Below are 24,742 nucleotides of genomic sequence, written 5' to 3'. Positions count from 1 at the left end.
AGTTGGTTTATCAACAAGCTGTTTAATGTCTGTTCAATCTTGAACGCATAATGTGACTGACCTAAGGAATTCACATTTTAAATGTCCCTCATATGAGAAGGAGAGATGGTTCTCCCCTCCTATACAAACGATTGGGGAAGGTCCACATCTGCAGCTTTTCCTATTGCTCCGGAGCAGCGTTATCCCACGAGCTCTTGTTCATCCCGCTATTGCCATTCATTATGTCATGGCTCCATTCATGACTGGATCCAGTGAGAGCTATGCTTTTTCTCTCCAGCACCGTTGTGTAAGTGTAACCGAGGGGTAAAGCACCTTGTCGTCTTGGTATTTGAGCCGTCCTTTGCTACACTGACACCTGGGCAGGTATTGGAAGCATAGCTGGCTCTGCTGCAGGCCTCTGCCCTGGACTTAGGTGGCCTGTTGGTATGCTTTGGTCTGGGCTCTTTCCGGCTTGATACTGATTAGCACCTTCTGAATATCCTCACTTAACACTGATTGTTAATGCTTTCACCATTTTCCCCATTGAGATTAAAATGAGATGGGAACAAAAAAGCATCAAAAACATTCTGTTGTGTTTTTTCTGGCCACAGTCTTTGATATTCATCATGGTGTGGGATCAGATTTTCATCAGAGTTTGGTTATTCAATTCTCTTGCTGGCTGTCAGTGATTTTCACAGAAGTGATTTTTTTTTTTTTAAATGAGTAATTGTCGGAGTGTTTTTTTTTTTTTTTTTTTTTTTACAGCTACAGTATTTTTTTTTTTGGTTCTTTCTTTTGACTACGAGGATAGTAAATGGGATGTCTGGCAGACATCTCTCCATTACTAACCCCCGTGCTTGATGTCAGAAGACATTACACAGCTGACATCAACCCCAAAAGCATTACCCCGATTGCCACCACACAAGGACAATCGGGATGAGCTGAGGCTAAGGGCCAGAACTGGCACATCTTATGGATGTGCAGTCTCTGAGACAGCTGAGGGCTGATGTTATTAGTCTGGGAAGGGTCCAATATCCATGGTCCCTTCCCAGCCTATTTAAAGGGAACCTGTCACCTCGTTTTTCTGCTATAAGATGCGGCCACTGCCTTTCGGGGCTTATCTACAGCATTTTCTGTTCTGCACCACTATATAGAAAAGGAATGTGACGTCTGCACTTTCCATTTAAGCACTATTTCTTTGACGACTTCTTGCTCCTCTCATTTTACTTCATTCAGTTTGCCTTCTCGTTTTTGTCTTGTTGTGTTTGCAGAGTTTAGGCTTTTAGAATACAATATTCACACAAAGGCATGTTCCCTTGTGTGTTTTAGTTGTTAGGCTGTAGCGTGGAGGAAGCTGGCAGCAGCCGTGTCTGAGGGTGAGTGGCGGAGAACAATGCTGCATTGAATGTCACCCAGATTTTAGTGAATGTACTTCGTTCTTAAAGTCACTTGGTCTGACCCCTGCTTGTCTCAAGGTAACTTTAAACAGGAAGTGTTACAGTAGAGCAGATTGATGCCGGCGGCCACCAATGGCGGCCGAGCAGTGCCCTGCAATAACAAGCTGGAGCCAATGGGATCGGAGCAGAGGCGGGTGTTGGTGTCATGTAGCAAGTTAGATTGAATGCCTTTGACTGTTAAAGTGGAAGGAGGCTGCAGGATTTTTCATTGGAGACTTGGGAGTTTTTCCTTTAGACAGGGGTCAGCTGAAAGACAAAGAAAAATGGCGAGGAGTTTGCAAAGGGAGCAGACTGTGCTTGGCTTTGGGATGGAGAGTGCACTGTCTCTTCTCTGCATGTCCTCATGCCTTTGTCCTTTCTTCTGTGTCTTTTTTTTTTTTTTTTTTCCTCTTTCCCGAGAGGGGGGAGGGCTAGTGAGAGTGAAGCAGAAGGGGAAAAATGTAAGTGCTCTGCTGTGGCCTCCTGAGATGTGAATTTCCTGAACTGCTCCTGGTCGCTGTGGTAAGTGACCTTTTTCGATCTTAGTAAAGCTGAGTCTTTTATTTGTCTTTATGGGGGGGATTCAAGTTTGTACTGTCTAGGAAAATGGCCCCTTACATTCCAGGCATACCTTCTGCTGCACCTCTTGTACTGTGCCGCGGCGTGGATTCCTCCTCTTCTCATTGATATGTAGTTAGAAGAGGCAGTGCTCTTGGTGTAGAATGTATATATCCATATATACACACACACACCATAGAGGGAGAAAGGTTATACTATTTTGACACAGTCATGCCACCAGTATGTTAGCTCATTGTTTAGTCCCTACTAAGAACAGCTGTTACTATGAATTCCCCTGGCCCCATAACTTTATATTCTACCCTTCATTGTTTCTCAGCTAGAAGTGCTTGCAGTCCCTGCAATGAATCCATCACTTATTTTGCTGGTTGAAGGGTATTTGTTCTCCCCCCTCCGCTTGCCCTTGTCCCTTGCAGGTAGGCGCTCTGTTTGCATACCTTGTCTCCATAACAGTCACCAGACACTGCACATTCTTGCACATGGCGACCCAAGATTTGAGCTAGTCAGGCAAGCCTCGTAGTTGTTGCCGGAGGTTTGTGTACAGTAGAGAGGCGCTCGCCTAAGGTATGAAGGTCATTGGCATGTATGATGTGCAAGCACACATTCCTGCGCAGACAGCGGGAGAGTCCTCTACTCGCCAGGGTTGGGGGATTCATCCTGCCCTTTTATGTAGGGGATTGACACATGCGTGCAGACACTACCATGATGCTTGGAGTGTATAATTATGGCTCTTGTGTAATTCTCTTGCTCTTCTCCATGTTGGGCGTGTTTCACTTAGTATGACCTTGAAATGCTGCTGCTTTAGAGTTTGGAGAATCAAGGGCAAACTTTTGTGTTGCGCTTTTAAGTGCCCGAAAAGTAACAAACCTTTAATTAAAATGCATATTTGCGCAATTCTGTAGAAATCTGGTAAAAGCAAGGTCATACATTAAATATTATATATATAAAAATGCTCCACCTTTCTGTCCAGACCTTTCAGGTGCCGTTTAGAAATACTAATGTGTAGAAGTCCACTAATAGACATGTTGTGCTGTAGATGATGATGGCGTGGTTGTGACCTCTACCTCTAGGGGTAAAATGTGGAGCATTTTGGTTGATGAGAACATTAATGAGTTGGAAAGGCCGCATACGGAATGGTAAGACTTCATTAGCAAATATGTATGTTGTAACTACAAACTTTGAGATGGTTGGAGGCACCAATAAAGGCCTCCTGGAAAGATGGATAGAGCTCAAGTTTTTACAATGGTTCAAATAGCATTTAAATCCTACTGAATTGTCATGGGGGTGCAGAAACAGACAACTGTGTGGGATACACATGATGGATGATAGCCGAGGAACCGCAGCTGGAGGAAAGGATAAATCAAACATTAGGACTCCTTGTTTAATTTTTGCCTAAATCTACTGAACGTAGGCTTTTCAATGGCTGTTTGTCTAGCACAACAAGCATAATATTGCTGGGGGAGGAATCACAAACTAGCAAGTTTGTGGGGGATCAGACATCCAAGTGGTCAGATGGATGATCTTTCCGCTATTAGATTGTTGGCTTGCTACCTGCAGCATACAAGCATATGCAACAGCACTGAGGATTTGATTCTCATTTGCCAAAGCCAGATGTTTATTTGAAAAATTAAACGCTACACCATCATATGCATCCTCTCAAATGTTCTGCTGATATCGTCACTTGCCAGTCTCTTGGCTTAAGCTACGTGTCCACGATCCGAAAGCAGCAGCGCTTTGGCGCAGGGTATTTTCACTGTGTCCAAAACGCTGCGTTCTAATCACACGGTTAAAGGGAACCTGTCACCAGGTTTGGCCGATATAAGTTATGGCCATCACCTTTCAGGGCTGATATACAGCATTCTATAATGCTGTGTATAATCATCCACAAGATGCAAGCAGGAGGGCGGCGATCATAAGAAGATGGGAGGTTTTGGACCAAGACCTGCGACACCCCTTTGACCGGACCTCCCCCCAGGTGATTGTTATTTTTCAGTTCTTCCAGGTCAGGTTGGGGGCTTATATAGAGCATTATACTGTAGAATGCTGTAGATAAGCCCTAAAAGGTGATAGCCGTATCTTATATCGGCCAAAACTGCTGCTAAGTTCCCTTTAAATCTGCGTGTGTTCAGTAAACCATGCGGATTTATCGCGTGCAGTAAATTCTATTGATGTAACATCTGGCCACTGCGGTTTTGTCGCTGCATAAATACTCAGTGTCGAAACCGCAGCAATTCCTGATTGTGGGCACCTACCTATAGCTGAAGAGTCAAGTTGATTGCTGCAGCTTATCAATGTCTGTTGATTGGTAGCCATGGTCATTACCCCCACCGCCTAGACCAGAAGAAGCCGGGAGATGTCAACAGAGGAGCAGTGGAGGGTCTGGTAGAAGAGTATGGGTTTGTTTTCTTTTAGCACCACCATGGGCCCATAAATAACATATTTTGGAATTCCAAATCCCCTTCTTATTCTGCATGCTTACTTGTAGTCTTTCCATGTTAAGTGAGCGTTTTACCTATACCCATCCTCACTGAATTTTTTAAGGCCTTGTCCAGAAAGATATATTTTTTTTAACTGAACTTATTCCAAACTCCCAGCCCCCTCCATTAGTTGACTCTACCGCACCTTTCAAAGCCATACAGCAGACAAGTGATAGAAGTCCCATTCTTAAGCACGGACTATCCTTCCACTACAAAAAAATCATTATCCTTGTTAATATTGGGACTGGCAAGTGTGTTGAAGTCAGGCACTGTATATAGTGACTAAAGATCTATTTACAATGCAAGGTTATCATGAACGAGCGTGTAATGTGAACGGGTCATTAGATTTCAGGCCCAGTTATACAGGACTCACAATGAGAACAATGGCTGCCTGTGTGCACTGTGCGATCTATAAAAGATCGCTCCGCGAGCAGTACGTCTGAAGCCTGTGTAAATGGGTCGTTAAATGGCCAGCAAGCATGTAGCTGATTGGCGGTCATTGAGCGCCCGTTAGTCTGGAGTGCTTGTGTCAAGTATCGCTAATTAACAGTCACATCTTCAAGGTGTTTCCTGGGCTCAAGAAAAATGTCAGCAGTCACTCTTGGCCGGTTGCTGGACTGTGAATATCAAGGAAAATCTGGTGATTCTAGTTGGCACTTGACCACGTTTTTTGGCGGCATGGTGGCTCAGTGGTTAGCACTGCAGCCTTGCCGTGCTGGGTTCAAATCCCACCAAGGACAACATCTGCAAGGAGTTTGTATGTTCTCCCCATGTTTGTGTCGGTTTCCTCCCACACTCCAAAGACATACTGATAGGGAATTTAGATTGTGAGCCCCAATGGGGACAGTGCCAATAATGTCTGTAAAGCGCTGTGGAATTAATGGTGCTATGTAAGGGAGTAAAATAAATTAATGCATACTTGTGGTCATGTGCCCACTTGCTTGTGGTGGTAATAGAGGGGAGTCTTGACAGTGTGTGCATTGCACATTCACCAGTCATCAATCTGTAGTCACATATGACTGGCTGCCGAAATTTACAGGCAAGAGAGAGGAACAGCATCCAAATCCGGGTGAAAAAATCTTCAATCTTTATTCTGCCATCATTAGATACAACGTTTCGACCCCATCAAGGTCTTTATCAAGTACACATCTAAACACATCATGACAATAAGTGCGGCCATATATAGTGTGGACAAACCAATCACCATCATGGCAATGCCTCATAATATAGAATCACATAAAAAATGATCATATAAAACATCAAATGCATACAAAAGTACATACATCACACACATACTTACCCTCTGTCTGCCCCCAAAGTCCTCATTGGCGCTGGCGGCAACTTCTCTGTTCCCAGGGCTGCATTGCGCGAATGACCTCTGATGGCGTAGTTGTCTCGCGAGACTGCTACGTCATCAGAGGTCATTCGCGCAATACATCCCTGGGAACAGAAGTTGCCGCCAGCGCCAGTGAGGACCGGGAGGAACTCCAGCGGCCGACAGAGGGTAAGTATATCCAGATTTTTTTTTTTTTTTTTTTTTTTTTTTTCTATTTTTTACAGGAATATGGTACCCAGGACATGGAGGAGAGAAACCTCTCCTCCAGACCCTGGGTACCATCCGCACATGACGTGCTCACTTTACGCATGGTGGGCATAGCCACATGCGTAAAGTGAGCGTCTCAATGCAATCCTATGGCGGCGGAATCGCTGTGTTTCTGCAGAAATAATGGACATGCTGCGGATTTTACTGCTATGCGATTCCGCAGTGGTAAAATCCACAGCATGGGCACAGAAACTGCGGAATCCCATAGGATTGTATGGGAATGCGTTTTTTTTAAGCGTTTCCGCAGTGGCGGCCATGCATAAAAACTGCAACGTGGGCACACAGCCTAAAGAAGCTGCTTTTAAAAAAGGTTTTTCTGCATTTTTTATTATTTCAAAGTTCAGCTTTGCCTCCACCGCAGAAGCATGAACAATGCAAGGTGTATGTAAAACCATAAAACTATTTTTGAGAAAAAAAGTCAATTTGATCTATTTAGTGGAAAAATATTTTTGTTTGATTTTTTTTTTTATTTATTTTTTTTGGTCAGCTTGCGTTGGTCAGGTATTGTTCAGCTTCACACCTTGGTCAGCCAATGTTTCCTTTTACATACACATTTATTTAAACTGTACTAATCCTAACCGCCTTTCTCATGTAGGGAGACCAAGACATTATGGTTTCATCTTGGTAGAATCCTAAAAATAAACGCGTCTCACATCCTGCTCTACATGCTTTTTGTCACTAAAAACGCAGCAAAACCTGATACCGGTGTTTTTGCACTTTGCTTTCTATGGGTGAAAAATGCTGCAAGAAGTGACATGCTGCAGTTTTCCAATTCAGTCAGAGGGGAAAAAAACAATGTGTGCATGAGATTTGTGAAATCTCATAGCTTTTGCTGGTACTGTAAAACGCAGCATAAAATTTGCATAGGAAAAAAACGCAATGTGTGAACATAGCCTTAGGGTCATGAATTTCCAGTTCTTAAAATCTTACAGTATGATATAAAAAATAAAGTTTGTCTGTTGCTTCCATGACTGGTCAGTCAATGTAGGTAAATATTAGTGATGATCAAACGTGCTGGGATAAGGTGTTATGCGAGCATGCTCGTGTGCCAACAATGTCTTCGTCGTGCTTGAAAAATATGTCCGAGTCCCTGCGCATGCAGGTCTCACGGCTGTTTGACATCCACAACACATGCAGGGATTGTCTGTTTGTTAGGGGACTTCAGCGTGTATTCGAGCATGCTTGGATATCACCTTATCGGAGCATGTTCGCTCATCACTAGTAAATGTACATCAGTTCCGAAAATGAACCGGTGTTTCCGGTCTGTCAGGCTGAATGTGTCATATTCCCATCCATTTTGTGGAACAGACTTGACAATTAAAGTCTATGGGGATCAATGGCAATGTAGACTACCCGCTTCAGTAAAGGGGAAAAGTAATCGGAAGCAACTAAGATGGCCTCTAAAAGCAATAAATAAATAATATTCAGTTTCTCTCGGATAGTAGCACATGGATTTGTGAATCAATAGCCTTATCCCCACAGTTGGGGTGCTTTCACATTGCATTCTTGCTCACTTTTGGAGTACAGATGCTGGCAGTGAAAGGGTCAGCTCAGCACTTATGTCTCACTAAGGCCCCGCTCACATTGCATTGTTGCCCACGTTCCCGTCAGGGCCATCGTCCGAACACACACCCCTGAAATCGGGTGTAAGCATCGACAAGGCCGTTGATGATAATGGTGCCGACAGTACGTGTTTTGTTGAGCATAATTTTCGAGCGTATACTGGAGGCAGACTACTGTTCACTGCCATCATCTGTACTCTAAAAGTGTATGCTCTGGTATAAATGCACCTGAAGGCAGGTAAATAGACTAGGGGGAAAAGTAGGGGTTTGGACTCCATTTACATGGAATTTTTGTACAGGAATTAAAACAAATCCTTTAATAGTGATTTGCACATTTTGATGACTTCTCTCCAGAATGGAAAATTATTTTAAAAAGTTATTTTTAATTGTTTAATTCACTTTTTAGATAATGATGACCTCTGTAAGACATGTAAGAAAGCAATGAGCGAAAAAAGCGAACATTTTCCCACATGAAGGCTTTTTTAGCATTTATAAAAAAAAAAATATTTAGAATTGAGAGTCCTCAGTGGTTGATACCTTTTAATGGCTAAAAGATGGTAACAAATTGCAAGCTATCGAGACTACTCAGGTCTCTTCATCAGGCTTGACTAATACAGAATCCGAAGAATCGCATATTTATACACAAAACAGCACAGAAAAAACGTAATAGATAAGACAAGTGACGTGAAGCAGAGCTATCATTATGTTGTATTGGGTATAAATGTGATTCTTCAGATGTTGTATTAGTCAATGCCTGATGAAGAGACCTGAGTAGTCTGGAAAGCTTGCAATGTGTTACCATCTTTTCAGTAAGGCCTATTTCACACTTCAGTTTTTTGTGTCAGTTAAAATCCGCCAAAAAGGCAGAAAAGCGGATCCGTTCCTAACTGATGTGAACGGATGCAATAGAATCCGTTTTTTGATGGATCCTTAGAATGAAGAATTTTATGGATCTGTCAAAAAACGGATTTTCTCCCTGACTTCCTTTCTCCGGGCATGCGCAATGGAAAATGCGGATCCAACAACCAAAAAAAGTTGCAAGGTCCGTCCAGGTATGCCAGCGGACGAAAAAAAATTGTCGGATCCTCACAAAAACGGATCCAATGGATGGCCATCCGTCAAGATCCGCCAGTAATGCAACTCAATGGGGAAAAAAACGGATCCGCAAAAAAAAATGTCGAATCCGTTATTTTCAAAACCTGGCGGATTTTGACTGATGGTCAAAAACGGAAGTGTGAAAGAGGCCTTAGCCATTAAAAGGTATCAACCACTGAGGACTGTCAATTCTGAATATTCTTCTATCTACTGGCTAGCACGGTACAAAGATAAATAACTTTCCTTGAGCATTTATAGAGGTTTTCATTTCAATAAATGATTATTCCCTGGATGCTGTTATATAAACACCCCATGCTTTACTCACCCTTCCCAAATCCAGTGCAGAGTGTGCCATTCCTCCTGGTATCTGATACTGGCTGCAGCGCTGACATCACACCGACAGCGTGGAGGCCAATTACTGAGCCGAGCCGCTCTGCCCGTGTGAACGGAACAACTCTCAGAACTTCTGAGCTAAGTGGCTGCTGCCAATATCGGGTAACAGGAGCAGCAGCGGAGACTTGGCGCTGGACTCGGGGAGTGAGTAAAGCATTGTTTTTATAACTAGGGCTAGTATTTTCTGAAAGGGGAACAATCTCTTTAACCTTTTGCATTGCCATTTTCCAGTAGTGAGCGGGGTAACTTGTGTAATGGTTGTGGGCTCTGCTCACCGGTCGCTCCTTTTTATTTATTCCCTGCCATTCTACGACTGCAGAATCCAAAACTTACTAGTGTGAAGCCGAATTTAGCTCCATGCTGCCTATGATTGAGAACAGAAGTGCACTTGTGCATGTCATGAGCAGTTTAAAGGTATTGTTAATACTTGAAAGAGAACACGCCGGATATTTTTAGAATCTGGCCACTTTGTTGTATCTGCTCGCAGACAGCCGCCAGCAGTGTAACTCCTTTATTTTATCATTCTACCACTGTATTATCTTATACAGGATGCAGATCAGAGCCCCAAATGATTCAGACCTGTGTGCTGTGTATAATATAATCTTCCATGGGACTATTCCGTTGGCAGATTGCTGTAGTGTCCGCTATTGAGTGCAGTGATGTGGTGGCTAGTGATACTCTTTACATAGAGAGCTCTGGTTCTTGCCTTTACCTACATCCGGCTGTGACTCCTGATCCAGTATGGTAGAAGTGCACATGTCATCTGCAGCCATTCTTGTCCTCTAGTGTTTCCACACTTCTCGCTCATGCAGGTGGAGCTCCGGTCTCAATGAGCCCATTGTTTCAGCTTTCTGCAGGGCATTGTCGATCTTCATGATACTGCAGAATCTGAAATCTACTCATTGGCAATGCATTTCTCTGTATCATGTTACTGTGTGTATTAAGTTACCTGACCCAAATGCTTAATTTTGTCTTCATAGATCTGAAAATGTCCACTGATGGGGGTTTCGGTGCAGCAAACAGTGATGCACAACAGAGCTTGCAGTCGTTCTGGCCAAGGGTGATGGAGGATATCCGAAATCTAACAGTGGTAAGAGTTGGGGAGGAAAAATAAAAGTTTCCTGTTTACTATGTAGTGCTCATAGGAATGGTCATGGACTTTGAAAATGATGATTTTTATCTTTTATACATAAAATGGAAACTGTTAAAGGACAGGAGTTAAGCGTTAATGCAAATCTACATTGCACGTAGCTGCAGTACTGGCTTGTAGCAGTTTAAGGGAATGCTACACCTGTTAACCCTCCAAAATTGTATACATTCAAGTGTTGTACTGTCAATCAACTCAAGGGGAGGAGCAGAGTATTGTACTGAGCCCTTGGCCATGACAAAAGTGCACCTAGGGCCCCTCCTTTACAAATTCAGTTAGATTGTTTTACATTAAAAAAAAGTTTAAGTAAAAGTTACACGACAAATTTTTATAGGAGCTAAGATCCCTACATGACCCCCATCTAAAAGAAGCTGTCAGATTCCTTACTGTCTCCCAACTGTTATTTCAGTATGCATCTCTGTTCCTCTATTTTGATAAGGTACTTTTTATGCAGTGCTAAAATTGCACTTTTTTATTTAGCTTTTTACCATATGCTAAAGAGGTAGGACTAGTTTGATGGGGTCTCTTCCTTTCAACTAGTCATCCTTCCTATAATCTTTTAATTGTTCCTCCCTGTATTTGATTGGCAGCCTCCATACAATCCGCTTTACAGTAGGGACACGGGCTAGTCATATTCATGCAAAAGATTCCAGAAGTCCTACCATGGCAGGGATTGTATGGAGACTCTGTTGCGTATAGTGAGACGTGATTATAGGACCGAGGGCAGGACTAGTATTGTGATGCATGCCTTCTATTGCAGAAAACCTGACTGGATATAAATGTGGAGCACTCTATATATAGGCACACCTTACACACTGTAGCTGTACCACACAGAGTGTCGTTAAGGCTCTTGCCACTAAACGGAGTGCACTTAATAGCAGAAATCATGAGGTTAACAACTGTTCTAGGACTTGAATCATTCAATTTCTTTTTTTTTTTTTTCATGTTCAATGCATAAATTTTTTTCCCACCAATTTTTAACCAGTTCACGACATGCGCCGTACTAGTACTGTGCATGTCGTGTCTCCCACTTTGATGTGGGCTCCAGCGTTGAGCCCACGTCTTTTCCGGCACGTCATCTGTTTTGAACAGCTGACGTGTGCCCGTGATCCACCCGCGGCTATTAGCCTGTTAAATGCCGCTGTCAAACGCTGACAGTGGCATTTAACATGCGCTTCTGGCAATGGTGCCGGAAATCCGCCCATCGGTGATCCCCCGTCACATGATCGCGGTTCACCCATGGGTTGGCATGACAACCAGAGGACTCCTGGAGACCTCTATGGTTGTCAATGCCTGATTGCTATGAGCGCCACTTGGTGGTCGGTGCTCATAGCAAGTGAGTAATTCTACTACATATAGGCGATCTGATTATCATATGTACAGTACAGACCAAAAGTTTGAACACACCTTCTCATTCAAAGAACTTTCTTTATTTTCATGACTATGAAAATTGTAGATTCACTCTGAAGGCATCAAAACTATGAATTAACACATGTAGAATTATATAATTAGCAAAAAAGTGTGAAACAACTGAAAATGTCTTACAGTTGTGGCTAAAAGTATTGACACCCCTGCAATTCTGTCAGATAATACTCAGTTTCTTCCTGAAAATGATTGCAAACACAAATTCTTTGGTATTTATTATCTTCATTTAATTTGTCTTAAATGAAAAAACACAAAAAGAATTGTCCTAAAGCCAAATTGGATATAATTCCCCACCCAACATAAAAATAGGGTGGACAAAAGTATTGGCACTGTTTGAAAAATCATGTGATGCTTCTCTAATTTGTGTAATTAACAGCACCTGTAACTTACCTGTGGCACCTAACAGGTGTTGGCAATAACTAAATCACACTTGCAGCCAATTGACATGGATTAAATTTGACTCAACCTCTGTCTTGTGTCCTTGTGTGTACCACATTGAGCATGGAGAAAAGAAAGAAGACCAAAGAACTGTCTGAGGACTTGAGAAACCAAATTGTGAGGAAGCATGAGCAATCTCAAGGCTACAAGTCCATCTCCAAAGACCTGAATGTTCCTGTGTCTACCGTGCGCAGTGTCATCAAGAAGTTTAAAGCCCATGGCACTGTGGCTAACCTCCCTAGATGTGGACGGAAAAGAAAAATTGACAAGAGATTTCAACTCAAGATTGTGCGGATGTTGGATAAAGAACCTCGACTAACATCCAAACAAGTTCAAGCTGCCCTGCAGTCCGAGGGTACAACAGTGTCAACCCGTACTATCCCTCGGCGTCTGAATGAAAAGGGACTGTATGGTAGGAGACCTAGGAAGACCCCACTTCTTACCCCGAAACTAAAAAAGCCAGGCTGGAGTTTGCCAAAACTTACCTGAAAAAGCCTAAAATGTTTTGGAAGAATGTTCTCTGGTCAGATGAGACAAAAGTAGAGCTTTTTGGGCAAAGGCATCAACATAGAGTTTACAGGAGAAAAAAAGAGGCATTCAAAGAAAAGAACATGGTCCCTACAGTCAAACATGGCAGAGGTTCCCTGATGTTTTGGGGTGGCTTTGCTGCCTCTGGCACTGGACTGCTTGACTGTGTGCATGGCATTATGAAGTCTGAAGACTACCAACAAATTTTGCAGCATAATGTAGGGCCCAGTGTGAGAAAGCTGGGTCTCCCTCAGAGGTCATGGGTCTTCCAGCAGGACAATGACCCAAAACACACTTCAAAAAGCACTAGAAAATGGTTTGAGAAAGCACTGGAGACTTCTAAAGGTGGCCAGCAATGAGTCCAGACCTGAATCCCATAGAACACCTGTGGAGAGATCTAAAAATGGCAGTTTGGAGAAGGCACCCTTCAAATATCAGAGACCTGGAGCAGTTTGCCAAAGAAGAATGGTCTAAAATTCCAGCAGAGCATTGTAAGAAACTCATTGATGGTTACCGGAAGCGGTTGGTCGCAGTTATTTTGGCTAAAGGTTGTGCAACCCAAGTATTAGGCTGAGGGTGCCAATACTTTTTTCTGGCCCATTTTTGGAGTTTTGTGTGAAATGATCAATGTTTTGCTTTTTGCTTCACTTTCTTTTGTGTTTTTTTTCATTTAAGACAAATTAAATGAAGATAATAATACCAAAGAATTTGTGTTTGCAATCATTTTCAGGAAGAAACTGAGTATTATCTGACAGAATTGAAGGGGTGTCAATACTTTTGGCCACAACTGTATATTCTAGGTTCTTCAAAGTAGCCTCCTTTTGCTTTGATTACTGCTTTGCACACTCTTGGCATTCTCTTGATGAGCTTCAAGAGGTAGTCACCGGAAATGGTCTTCCAACAGTCTTGAAGGAGTTCCCAGAGATGCTTAGCATTTGTTGGACCCTTTGCCTTCACTCTGCGGTCCAGCTCACCCCAAACCATCTCGATTGGGTTCAGGTCTGGTGACTGTGGAGGCAAGGTCATCTGGCGTAGCACCCCATCACTCTCCTTCTTGGTCAAATAGCCCTTACGCAGCCTGAAGGTGTTTGGGGTCATTGTCCTGTTGAAAAATAAATGATGGTCCAACTAAACGCAAACCGGATGGAATAGCATACTGCTGCGAGATGCTGTGGTAGCATGCTGGTTCAGTATGCCTTCAATTTTTAATAAATCCCCAACAGTGTCACCAGCAAAGCACCCCCACACCATCACACCACCTCCTCCATGCTTCACGGTGGGAACCAGGCATGTAGATTCCATCTGTTCACCTTTTCTGCATTGCACAAAGACATGGTGGTTGGAACCAAAGATCTCAAATTTGGACTCCTCAGACCAAAGCACAGATTTCCACTGGTCTGATGTCCATTCCTTGTGTTCTTTAGCCCAAACAAGTCTCTTCTGCTTGTTGCCTGTCCTTAGCAGTGGTTTCCTAGCAGCTATTTTACCATGAAGGCCTGCTGCACAAAGTCTCCTCTTAACAGTTGTTGTAGAGATGTCTGCTGCTAGAATACTGACCTGGTCTCTAATCTGAGCAGCTGTTAACCTGTGATTTCTGAGGCTGGTGACTCGGATGAACTTATCCTCCGCAGCAGAGGTGACTCTTGGTCTTCCTTTCCTGGGGTGGTCCTCATGTGAGCCAGTTTCTTCACAGCGCTTGATGGTTTTTGCCACTGCACTTGGGGAGACTTTCAAAGTTTTCCCAATTTTTCGGACTGACTGACCTTCATTTCTTAAAGTAATGATGGCCACTTGTTTTTCTTTATTTAGCTGCTTTTTTCTTGCCATAATACAAATTCTAACAGTCTGTTCTGTAGGACTATCAGCTGTGTATCCACCAGTCTTCTGCACAACACAACTGATGGTCCCAACCCCATTTATAAGGCAAGAAATCCCACTTATTAGACCTGACAGGGCACACCTGTGAAGTGAAAACCATTTCTGATGACTACCTCTTGAAGCTCATCAAGAGAATGCCAAGAGTGTGCAAAGCAGTAATCAAAGCAAAAGGTGACTACTTTGAAGAACCTAGAATATAAGACATATTTTCAGTTGTTTCACACTTTTTTGTTAATTATATAATTCCACATGTGTTAATTCATAGTTTTGATGCCTTCAGAGTGAATCTACAATTTTCACAGTCATGAAAATAAAGAAAACTCTTTTGAATGAGAAGGTGTGTCCAAGTTTAAATCACCACTAAAAATAAAACTGTACATGTTTATCTGTGTTCCTGTACTGACCTGGAGAATCATATTTCCAGGTCAGTTTTACTTTATAGTGAACATGGTGAATTATAAACACCAAAAAACAATTGTGGAATTGCACCTTTTTTTTTTTTTTGCAATTGGAAACTTGTTTCCTTGTTTTTCCAGTGCATCATATGATAAAATGAATGCTGTCATTCAAAAGTACAACTTGTCACACAAAAAACACAAGCCTACACAGTGGATTAAGAAATAAAAAAAAAAAAAAAAAAGTTATGGCTCTTGGAAGAAGGGGAGAAAAAAACACAAACAAACCGAAAATCGCCATGAGATGAACGGTTTAAAGGGTTTGTGCCAGATTTGTTAACCCCTATTGATTGGATGGGAGTGAACTTATTGATCACTGGGAGCCCGATTTTTGGGGTTCTACCAATCTCAACAAATTACAAAGCGCAGTATTCTTGAGAGTGCCATGGACAATGAATGGAGCAAAACTGTCTGCTCCACATCTGTAGAGCCCTGTTCTTCGGCTAATTGGGCTCACAGCGGTTGGACCCTCAGTGAACAGTTAGTTACCCCTTCTCCTATCAATGGGAAATCACTAGTATTGCTACTTATGTGAATGATTAGTATCAAAAGTGAAGTTGTCTGACAATTTAAAAGGGGTCTTCTTATCTTCTAAAATTCTGACCCATTGTTAAGATTTACCATCACATTCTACATTCCTCTCCTATCCTAATGGGGTACTGTAGAGCTGTGCTGCTGCTTCCTTGTACAGCAGCATTGTCACCTCTTTATTCTCAATAAAGTATCAGTCCTAAAGGTCAGACCGCTACTAATCATGAAGTATTGAAATGTTCTAATGATTATATTGAGGAGGGGAATATCTTAACTATTGGTTTTACTGAATACAGGCATCTATTTCATATGTTTTCCCCCCACAGAAAGATTTCCGTGTTCAGGAGCTACCATTGGCTCGAATTAAAAAAATCATGAAGCTTGATGAAGATGTTAAGGTGAGCGTAACTGAGTGTATCACGTTGTAAAATGGCATTGCATATGAAGATGAGGGCATCTTAAAAACATCTAATATATAAAGCTCAAGTGTGTGTATATGTATGTATGTATGTGTGTGTATGTCCGGGATAGGCATCCGCCACGTCGCAGCTACAGGCACAAAATTTGGCACAGTCACACGTCTGGACCACGAGAGCGTTCTAGGCTATGTTGTGAGGCGAAATTTTAACCCCACGTGTTCCAATTCACCAAACAATTTTGCCCCTATCTACATAATGGGGGGAAAAAAGTGTATCAAGCCCCGCCCCTCATTATGATGTCATAATGGTTGCCATGGCGACGCTAATGTCATAATAGGTTGCAATGGCGAAGATGCTGTCACAATGGTTGCCATGGTGACGATGTCTTAATAGGTTGCAATGGTGACGGTTATGTCATAACGGTTGCCATGGTGATGATGTCATAATGGGTATATGGGCACGGGACTATGGGATGGAGGATGTGTGATGGGTATATGGGCACGGGACTATGGGATGGAGGATATGTGATGGGTATATGGGCACTAGACTATGGGATGGAGGATATGTATGACGGGACTATGGGATGGCGGATATGTATGACGGGTATATGGGCACGGGACTATGGGATGGAGGACATGTATGATGGGTATATGGGCACGGGACTATGGGATGGAGGATGTGTGGTGGGTATATGGGCACGGGACTATGGGATGGAGGATGTGTGATGGGTATATGGGCACTAGACTATGGGATGGAGGATATGTATGACGGGACTATGGGATGGCGGATATGTATGACGGGTATATGGGCACGGGCCTATGGGATGGAGGACATGTATGATGGGTATATGGGCATGGGACTATGGGATGGAGGATAATTATAATTTGTTATAACTAACCACAGTTAGTTACTATGCCCGGGCAGCGCCGGGCTCTTCAGCTAGTTATAAATATTGTGGGATAGTTATTTACAGCACCACTCAAGAGTTTTTTTTTTTTTTTTTTTTAACCACTGGAGTGATGCTTTAGAGTAAGTCCTCTGCCTTCGGTCATGTACTCTCCCTCTGGCGTCTTCAGTCCTGCTGTGCCATCTTTTGTGCACAGCTTCTGACTGGCCGGAATATCAGAAGCTGTGCTACACGCAGTCAATGTAAGTCTGACAGCCAGAAGGAGGCTCTCATAGGCTTGCACTGATTAATGATGTCCGGCTCATTTCATGAAACACTGAAGCAGCTGGCAGGTCACTTACCTCAGGAGTCATGGCCAAAAAAGATGAAAGCATCGGAAGAGACGTATCGGATAAGGAGCTGGGGACTTGGATATTCAGCACCTCTCCAGCGGTTTAATTAATAAAAAAAAAAAAAACGCTGGAGTGCTGCTTTTAAGGGTAATGGTCTCCTTTTCTTGGTTTGTCCCGCTTAAAACAAGGAACATATTTTGTCTATTTTCCGCACTTTTATATGGCGCTGTTAATTCCACAGCACATTGCAGATGTCATCGCTGTTCCCGATGGGGCTTACAATCTAAATTCCCTATCTGTATGTCTTTGGAGTGTGGGAGGAAACCGGAGTACCTGGAGGAAACCCACGCAAACACGGGGAGAACATATGAACTCCTTGCAGATGTTGTCCTTGGTGGGATTTAACCCCTGGACCCCCTGCTCATACCTTTGGTTCCTAATCCCAAATGCACCCACATTGTCTACTTGCTAAGCTACCTTTTTAGACAAACAGCATGTATATGAAGGATGGCATACATTACATAATACATTTCATCAGGGCTAAACTAGATCAGATAGGTTAAATTTACTTAATTTTTTTTTTCCACTGAGGTGTAAGAGCAGCTAACAAACACCAGTTACTGTGAGTATCTGAAGGTAAAGAATGAGTACTGAAAAAAAAAACAATCCTTAACGATCGTCGATACGCCTTTTAACGGCAGTAGTAAAGGGTACTTAAACCACTGCGCCATTAACGGCGCTGTGGAAAAAGTGTATAGCGCCCCCCAGATTCGGATTTTCTCCGGGATTTCGGCTGCTGGGGGTAGCCGAGACCCCAGAGAACATGATTCCAGTCTGTTTTACCAACCCCGGTTTTGCAATCGCCGCTATTAACCGCATAACGGCGACCGTAAAAAAGAAATCTCACCTCAGAGGAAAGAGAAATGGGGTCCCCAATTTCCCTCCCTCCCGGTGCTCCTCGGCCCTCCTGCTGCACCTGGCAACAATACGAAGATTTTTCCTGTTGGTTCATTTTGGTCACTGTGATAGGGTGATCAAAATGAAAAAAAAAAAAGTAAATAAAACCCCCTTTATCACCTCCTAGTTAGGGAAAAATAATGAAATAAAATTTATTTACTTTCATTTTCCCGTTAGGGTTAGAGTTAGGCTAAAGTGAGTGGGGTTAGGGTTGGGTTGGAATTGGGGGTAGGGTTGCAGTTAGAATTGAGGGGTTTCCACTGTTTAGGTACATCAGGAGGTCTCCAAACGCAACATGGGGCACCACCATTGATTCCAGCCAATTTTGCGTTCAAAATGTCCAACGGTGCTCCCTCCCTTCCAAGCCACGACGTGTGCCCAAGCAGTGGTTTACCCCAACATATGGGGCACCGGCGTACTCAAGACAAATTGCACAACAACTTTGGGGTCTATTTTCTCCTGTTACCCTTGTTGAAAGAAAAAATCTGAGGGTGAAAAGATTAATTTTTGTGGAAAAAATGATTTTTTTTTTTTTACTTTCACTGCTCTACATTAAACCTCTGTGAAGCACATGGTTTCCAAAACGGTGTCACTTGTGGGTGGTTTCTACTGTTTGGGCACATCAGGAGCTCTCCAAACGCAACATGGCGTCCAATCTCCATTCCAGCCAATTCTGCATTGAAAAAGTCAAATGGTGCTCCTTCCCTTCTGAGCACTGCTGTACGCCCAAAGAGTGGTTTACCCCCACATACGGGGTATCTGCGTATTCAAGAGGAATTGCACAAAAAAATTTGTAGTTCATTTTCTTTACACTTGTGAAAATAAAAAAAATTGGTTCTGAAGTAAAATGTTTGTATATAAAAAAAAAAAAAAAGTTAAAGCGAATCTGTCACCACTCTTTTCGCCTGTCAAGTAAAAATATGATAAGAATTAAGTGTCAACTATGCATTATACCAGTGCTTTTTACACCTCTTGACCTCCCCCCTTTTATCAATAAATACTTTTTATATTCCTCCCGCGGTGTATGTAAATCTCCTCTGTCTGGTCTGAAGGGCGGGGCTTATTGTTCCTGTCTCCCCCCTCCTGGTTTGCTCTGTGCATTTATTTGGTGTAATTCCTGAGTTCACGTAGATTCAGCGCGCGTGCGCATTCAAATGTCCTCTCGCGCTTGCGCAGTATGCAATGCAGTATCGCAATACTTCTGGGCCATAGAGCGTAATGGCGTATGCCGGCGCATGCGCAATAATAATTTTATGCTTTGCCCACAGTTTTGCAAAGCAATATTGTGCACTCACGGGAGGACATTTGAATGCGCACGCATGCTAAATGTATGTGAACGCAGGAATTGCACCAAATGAGCAAACCAGGAAGAGGGGAGAGAGGAACAATAAGCCCCGCCCATTGGAACGGACCGAGGAGATTTACATACACCGTGGGAGGAATATAAAAGGTATTTATTGATCAAAGGTGGGGAGTCGAGGGGTATGGAAAGCACTGGTATAATGCTTACATAGACACTGAATCCAATCATATTTTTACTTGATATGCGAAAAAAGTAGTGACAGATTCCCTTTAAATATTATTTTTTTTCCCTTCCACATTGCTTCAGTTCCTGTGAAGCATGTAAAGGGTTAATAAACTTCTTGAATGTGGTTTTGAGCACCTTGAGGGGTGCAGTTTTTAGAATGGTGTCACTTTTGGGTATTTTCTGCCATATAGACCCCTCAAAGTGACTTCAAATGTGATGTGGTCCCTAAAAAAAAAAAATGGTTTTGTAAATTTTGTTGTAAAAATGAGAAATCACTGGTCAGCTTTTAACCCTTAATACTTCCTAACAAAAAAAAATTGTTTCCAAAATTGTGCTGATGTAAAGTAGACATGTGTGAAGTGTTATTTATTAAGTATTTTGTGACATTCTTTGATTTAAGGGCATAAAAATTAAATTTTGAAAATTGCAAAATTTTAAAACTTTGCCATCTTTCCGTTTTTTTCATAAATAAACGCAAGTCATATCGAAGAAATATTACCACTATCATGAAGTACAATGTTACGAAAAAAAAATTCTCAATCACCTGGATCCGTTAAAGCGTTCCAGAGCTATAACCTCATAAAGGGAAAGTGGTCAGAAATGTAAAAATTGGCCTGGTCATTAAGCTGCAAAATGGCTCTGTCACTAAGGGGTTAAGTAAATTATTAAATGAGCCATTACTGTGTGTACAAACAAACTAATGGCTTTATTATTGTGTAGTGTGGGTGTATTTTTTTGCTTCAGTACTTGTTCTTCACCTTCAGATGCTCACTTGTAACTTGTGTGTGTTAGTTCTTGATGTATGTGTAATCACTAATAAAACATTGCTGTATAAAGACCCCAATATAAGGCATCTAGCTTAGTTTTCACCCACAGTAAATGGTCTTCTGCTGACAGAGAAACCCGTCAGCGCTGCATGCTTTATACAGGATTAAATTGAGGAAGACTTTGATAGGGAAAAAATGGATGAGACTGTAGAAGACTTGTCAGTCATTTTCTTAATAAACACCTTTAAATGAGTTGTCGCCCCCAAAATGCATATTACACGAGCCGTACAGTGGCTGAGCGGACTAAGGCCCTATATAATAGCATACCAGCATTGTACGTTTTAGTGATGGTGCTGGAGAAAATTACTTTCAATTCTTATGCTTTTCAGTGCACCTTATTGTGGCCAAGGAATCTATGCACAGTTATACCCCTCAGTTAGGATTTTGGGGACTCTCCATTTCCCTTCCACAGCCGCAACTGGTAACCATGTAAATTCTGTTATCGGTATTTGACAGCGGCATTTAAATGAAACGTGCATCAGTGCTCGCCTGTTTTGTCACTCCACCCCTCCTCCACACGAAAAAAAGCAGTCAAGGCATCAAATGTACATGAAATTGGTATCAGTAAAACTTCTGCTCAGAAACTTCTGCTTAGAAAAGCAACAATGAAATAAAATCTTGTAAAATAGTGATGCAAGGCAAAAAAAAATTTACTTTTTTTTTTTTTTTTTGTGTCCCACCACTTAAACAGATTCCAAAACCAGCATTGTTTTCTTTCTTTTTTTTTCTTCTTTTTTTTTTTTTTTTCCGGTCAGTGGACTTACCCTGACGTTCATTTTTACCACACACTTTTCTTTCCTTCACTTATGAGACAGTTGTTCCCTTTTTTTAAGAGCTCACAATTCACTGTGGGGGGAAAAATAACAAAAAAAGGCTCCAATCTCTTTTCCAATGCGAGACAGACTGCCAGCACAGTGAGATGTCCGGTTACACCACTTATTATACCCTATGAAGAGGAGAGCACTTGTTGCTTCTGTATAATGTATTGTATGCCGCATCAGCTATAAAGAAAAAACAGCAGAAATCCTTCTCAGTGTTTACTGTATAGGAGTCATTGTAGCAGCTAGTCTTCACCTGGTAGGCAACAAACAACTGACAAATGGAGAGCCTACAGAGGAGAAAACTGGTGAAAGACCACAAGATCCAAATCATGTAATTGCCAGATAGTGTTATACCTTGTGTATGAACATGGCACACACTTATACTGAAAAGGTACCTACAGTGACAGGTGTGCTTTCTGATAAATGAGGAGATAACCTTGACTTTTCTTACTACTGATCTTTATACATTTTGACTAGACCAGCAATGGGGGACAGAACATGCATCCTTTGGTGTGGTGCATTATAAATATATATAGTGTGTGTGTGTGTGTGTGTGTGTGTGTGTGTGTGTGTTCCAAAAAATATTTGGACACAAGTTTTGCATTGCTGTTTACCAAATGATATTAAAGATGGTTTTATATTATAATATGATTGTACTTAAAGGGAGTCTGTCGCCCTTTTTTTGGCCTTGCAGCTGCCGGCATAGACATCGAGGGCTTATCTACAGCATTCTGTAATGCTGTAGATAAGCCCCCGATGTAACCTGAAAGAGAAGAAAAACACGTTATATTATACTCACCGAGGTGGGCGGTCCGGTTCCGATTGGTGTTGCGGTCCGGCGCCTCCCTTCTTCATGCGATGACGTCCTCTTCTCCCGTCCTGCAATGGCTCCAACGCAGGCGCATTGCTCTGCCCTGTTGAGGGCAGAGCAGAATTCTGCAGTGCACAGGCGCCAGACCTCTCCCGACGCCTGCGTATTGCAGGACTCTGCTCTGCCCTCAACAGGGCAGAGCAATGCGCCGGAGCCATTACAGGACGGGAGAAGAGGATGTCATCGCATGAAGAAGGGAGGCGCTGGACGGGACGGCAACACCCATCGGACCGGACCGCCCACCTCGGTGAGTATAATATAACGTGTTTTTCTTCTCTTTTAGGTTACATCGGGGGCTTATCTACAGCATTACAGATTGCTGTAGATAAGCCCCCGATGTCTATGCCGTGCAGCTGCACGGCCAAAAAAAGGGTGAAAGATTCCCTTTAAGTGCCAACTTTAATTTGAGGTTTTTCACATCCTAATTGGAGTAAAGTTTTAGGAATTACAGCTCTCTAATAATATATAGCTGCCTCTTTTTAAAGGGACCAAAAGTCACTGGTCAGATATTTCCAAAATCTCTTTAATTGGCTCTTTCCCTCATTAATCCTTCATCAACTAAGCAGGTTTAAGGTCTAACTGATTCCAGGTGTGGCAGTTGCATTTGGAAGCTGTTGTTGTGAACCCACAAAATGCTGTCATATGAGCTTTCAATGGAAGAGAGAGACTGAAAAAAATCCATCAGAGAGCTAGCAGAAATGTTAGGAGTAGCCAAATAAACAGTTTTTGTATGTTTTGCAAAAAAAAATGAGCTTGAGAACTCGTAAGAGGCTGGATGTCCTTGGAAAGACTACAGTAATAGATGGCATATTCCTTTCCATGGTGAAGAAAAAGCCCTTCATAACATCCACCCAAGTGAAGAACACTCTCCAGGAAGTGTCCAAGTCTGCCATAAATAGAAGACTTCATGAGCGCAAATACAGAGGGTTCACCACATAGTGCATACCATTAATCAGCCTTAAAAATTACAAATTAAACTTTGCCTAAAACATCTAAAGAAGCCAGCCCAGTTCTGGAAAAGCATTCTTTAGACGAATGAAACTAAAATCAACCTGTACCAGAATGATGGGAAGAAGAAAGAATGGAGAAGGCTTGGAACTGCTCATGATTCAAATCACACCACATACTCTGTAAGACATGGTGGAGGCAGTGTGATGGCATGGGTATGCATGGCTTACAATGACACTGGATCACTAGTGTTTATTGCTGATGTGACTAAAGACTGAAGCAGCAGATGAATTCTGAAGTGTGCAGGGCTATACTTTCTGCTAAGGTTCATTGTAATGGATGGTGTGTGTATTTTACCATAGTGAATTAAAATATAGTGATCGTGACCCTCCAGTTTCCAGCCAGCTTGGATCTTTTAACAGCTGATCGTTGGGAACCTAAATTGATTTGCTATTGATAACTTATATTTAAGCTCAATATATTTTGACAGAACACCTTTAAGAATAGGATCAGAGCAGGGGTCCTCAACCTGTAGCACAGGAGGCTCATGTGGATCACAATCCCATGAATTGTGGCTCGCGGCTGTCTGCCAGCTTGGTGCATTAGCTCCAGGTCTAGCAAACAGATAAGGAGCACATCTCAAAATGGTGAATTGTGTGAGTAGCTCTGCACAGATCAGTAGCTCTGGAAGCACATACACCGTTCTTAGGGGTTTAGAGATAAACGAAGTATGGTTCGCTGGAGACAGGATGACACTACCTGTCAGAGGAGGTGCTTGAAGCTGAGTGCGACAGCTTGGTCGGAGAGCTTGATGGGACAATACTGAATGTTGTATTGTTGGAACCCCTGGATCTTGGTATACTGCTTTGGGGTGATTCCTGTTGAAAAGCTTTGACTATAATTATACCTGTAATGGGGGCTTTGGTTGCCACTACTGTGAGGGTGGGTGGGAGCTGGATGTGGCCCACAGCCCTCTCTCGGAGCTGAATGTGGCTCTCAAGGTCAGAAAGGTTGATTAGACAGTGCATTTGTTCAAAATTCTAATATCTGTATATCCGTTTTCACCAGACATATGGTGTAAAATAGTTTGAAACTACATAATTATTGTGCAACTCATAGTTAAGCAAAAACAAATAAAAATACAGCCTTTGGTGTTTTTATGTTCGTCCAACCCAACTCTGACAACTTTTTGTAAAACTGGTTGCCTTTTCTTAGGTGGGGAGTGGCTGAGTGTGGCTGGCAAGTTTATTTCTCTGTCTTTAACTTCTTTTTTATGTTCCTTTGTTATTTAGATGATCAGCGCTGAAGCCCCAGTACTATTTGCTAAAGCTGCCCAGATTTTTATAACTGAGCTGACCCTGCGTGCCTGGATTCACACAGAAGACAACAAAAGGAGGACATTGCAGGTAGTGATGCTGGAGTGCTTTAGGCCTTCATGGGAACTGTCAGCGTTTAGATATTGTCCAATTGAACTTATCAACCAAGGCGCAAATAATTGTAGGTGTCCCATCTTTTGTACTTTGTCAGCTATAGCTGACATTTATAGAAGGAGGCCATCCTATCTACTTTACTATTCATAAAGGTTTATCTCATGTTGGCTTCCAAATAA

The 24,742-nt window shown here is 42.4% G+C and overlaps 1 protein-coding gene across 2 annotated transcripts in view; it reads left to right on the top strand.

Annotated features, from left to right (window-relative positions):
* NFYC (nuclear transcription factor Y subunit gamma) overlaps positions 1–24,742 on the top strand; it is a 74,452-nt gene that overhangs the window by 23,715 nt on the left and 25,995 nt on the right. The window contains exons 1-4 of one of the 2 annotated variants that reach the window (XM_073571839.1): positions 1,805–1,937; positions 10,102–10,211; positions 15,850–15,921; positions 24,426–24,539. In XM_073571839.1, coding sequence (XP_073427940.1) covers positions 10,110–10,211; positions 15,850–15,921; positions 24,426–24,539 — 288 coding nt within the window. In that variant the 5' untranslated portion in view covers positions 1,805–1,937; positions 10,102–10,109. Of the gene's footprint in view, positions 1–1,804; positions 1,938–10,101; positions 10,212–15,849; positions 15,922–24,425; positions 24,540–24,742 lie in introns of those variants that run through there. The other variant, XM_073571830.1, reaches the window with a different exon arrangement.

Source organism: Dendrobates tinctorius, unplaced genomic scaffold (assembly GCF_039654945.1).
Source record: "Dendrobates tinctorius isolate UK_male_01 unplaced genomic scaffold, ASM3965494v1 ptg000007l, whole genome shotgun sequence".
NCBI classification, from domain to species: Eukaryota; Metazoa; Chordata; class Amphibia; order Anura; family Dendrobatidae; genus Dendrobates; species Dendrobates tinctorius.
The sequence above is the reverse complement of the archived record's forward strand: the minus strand, read 5'-3'. Positions and strand labels throughout refer to the sequence as shown.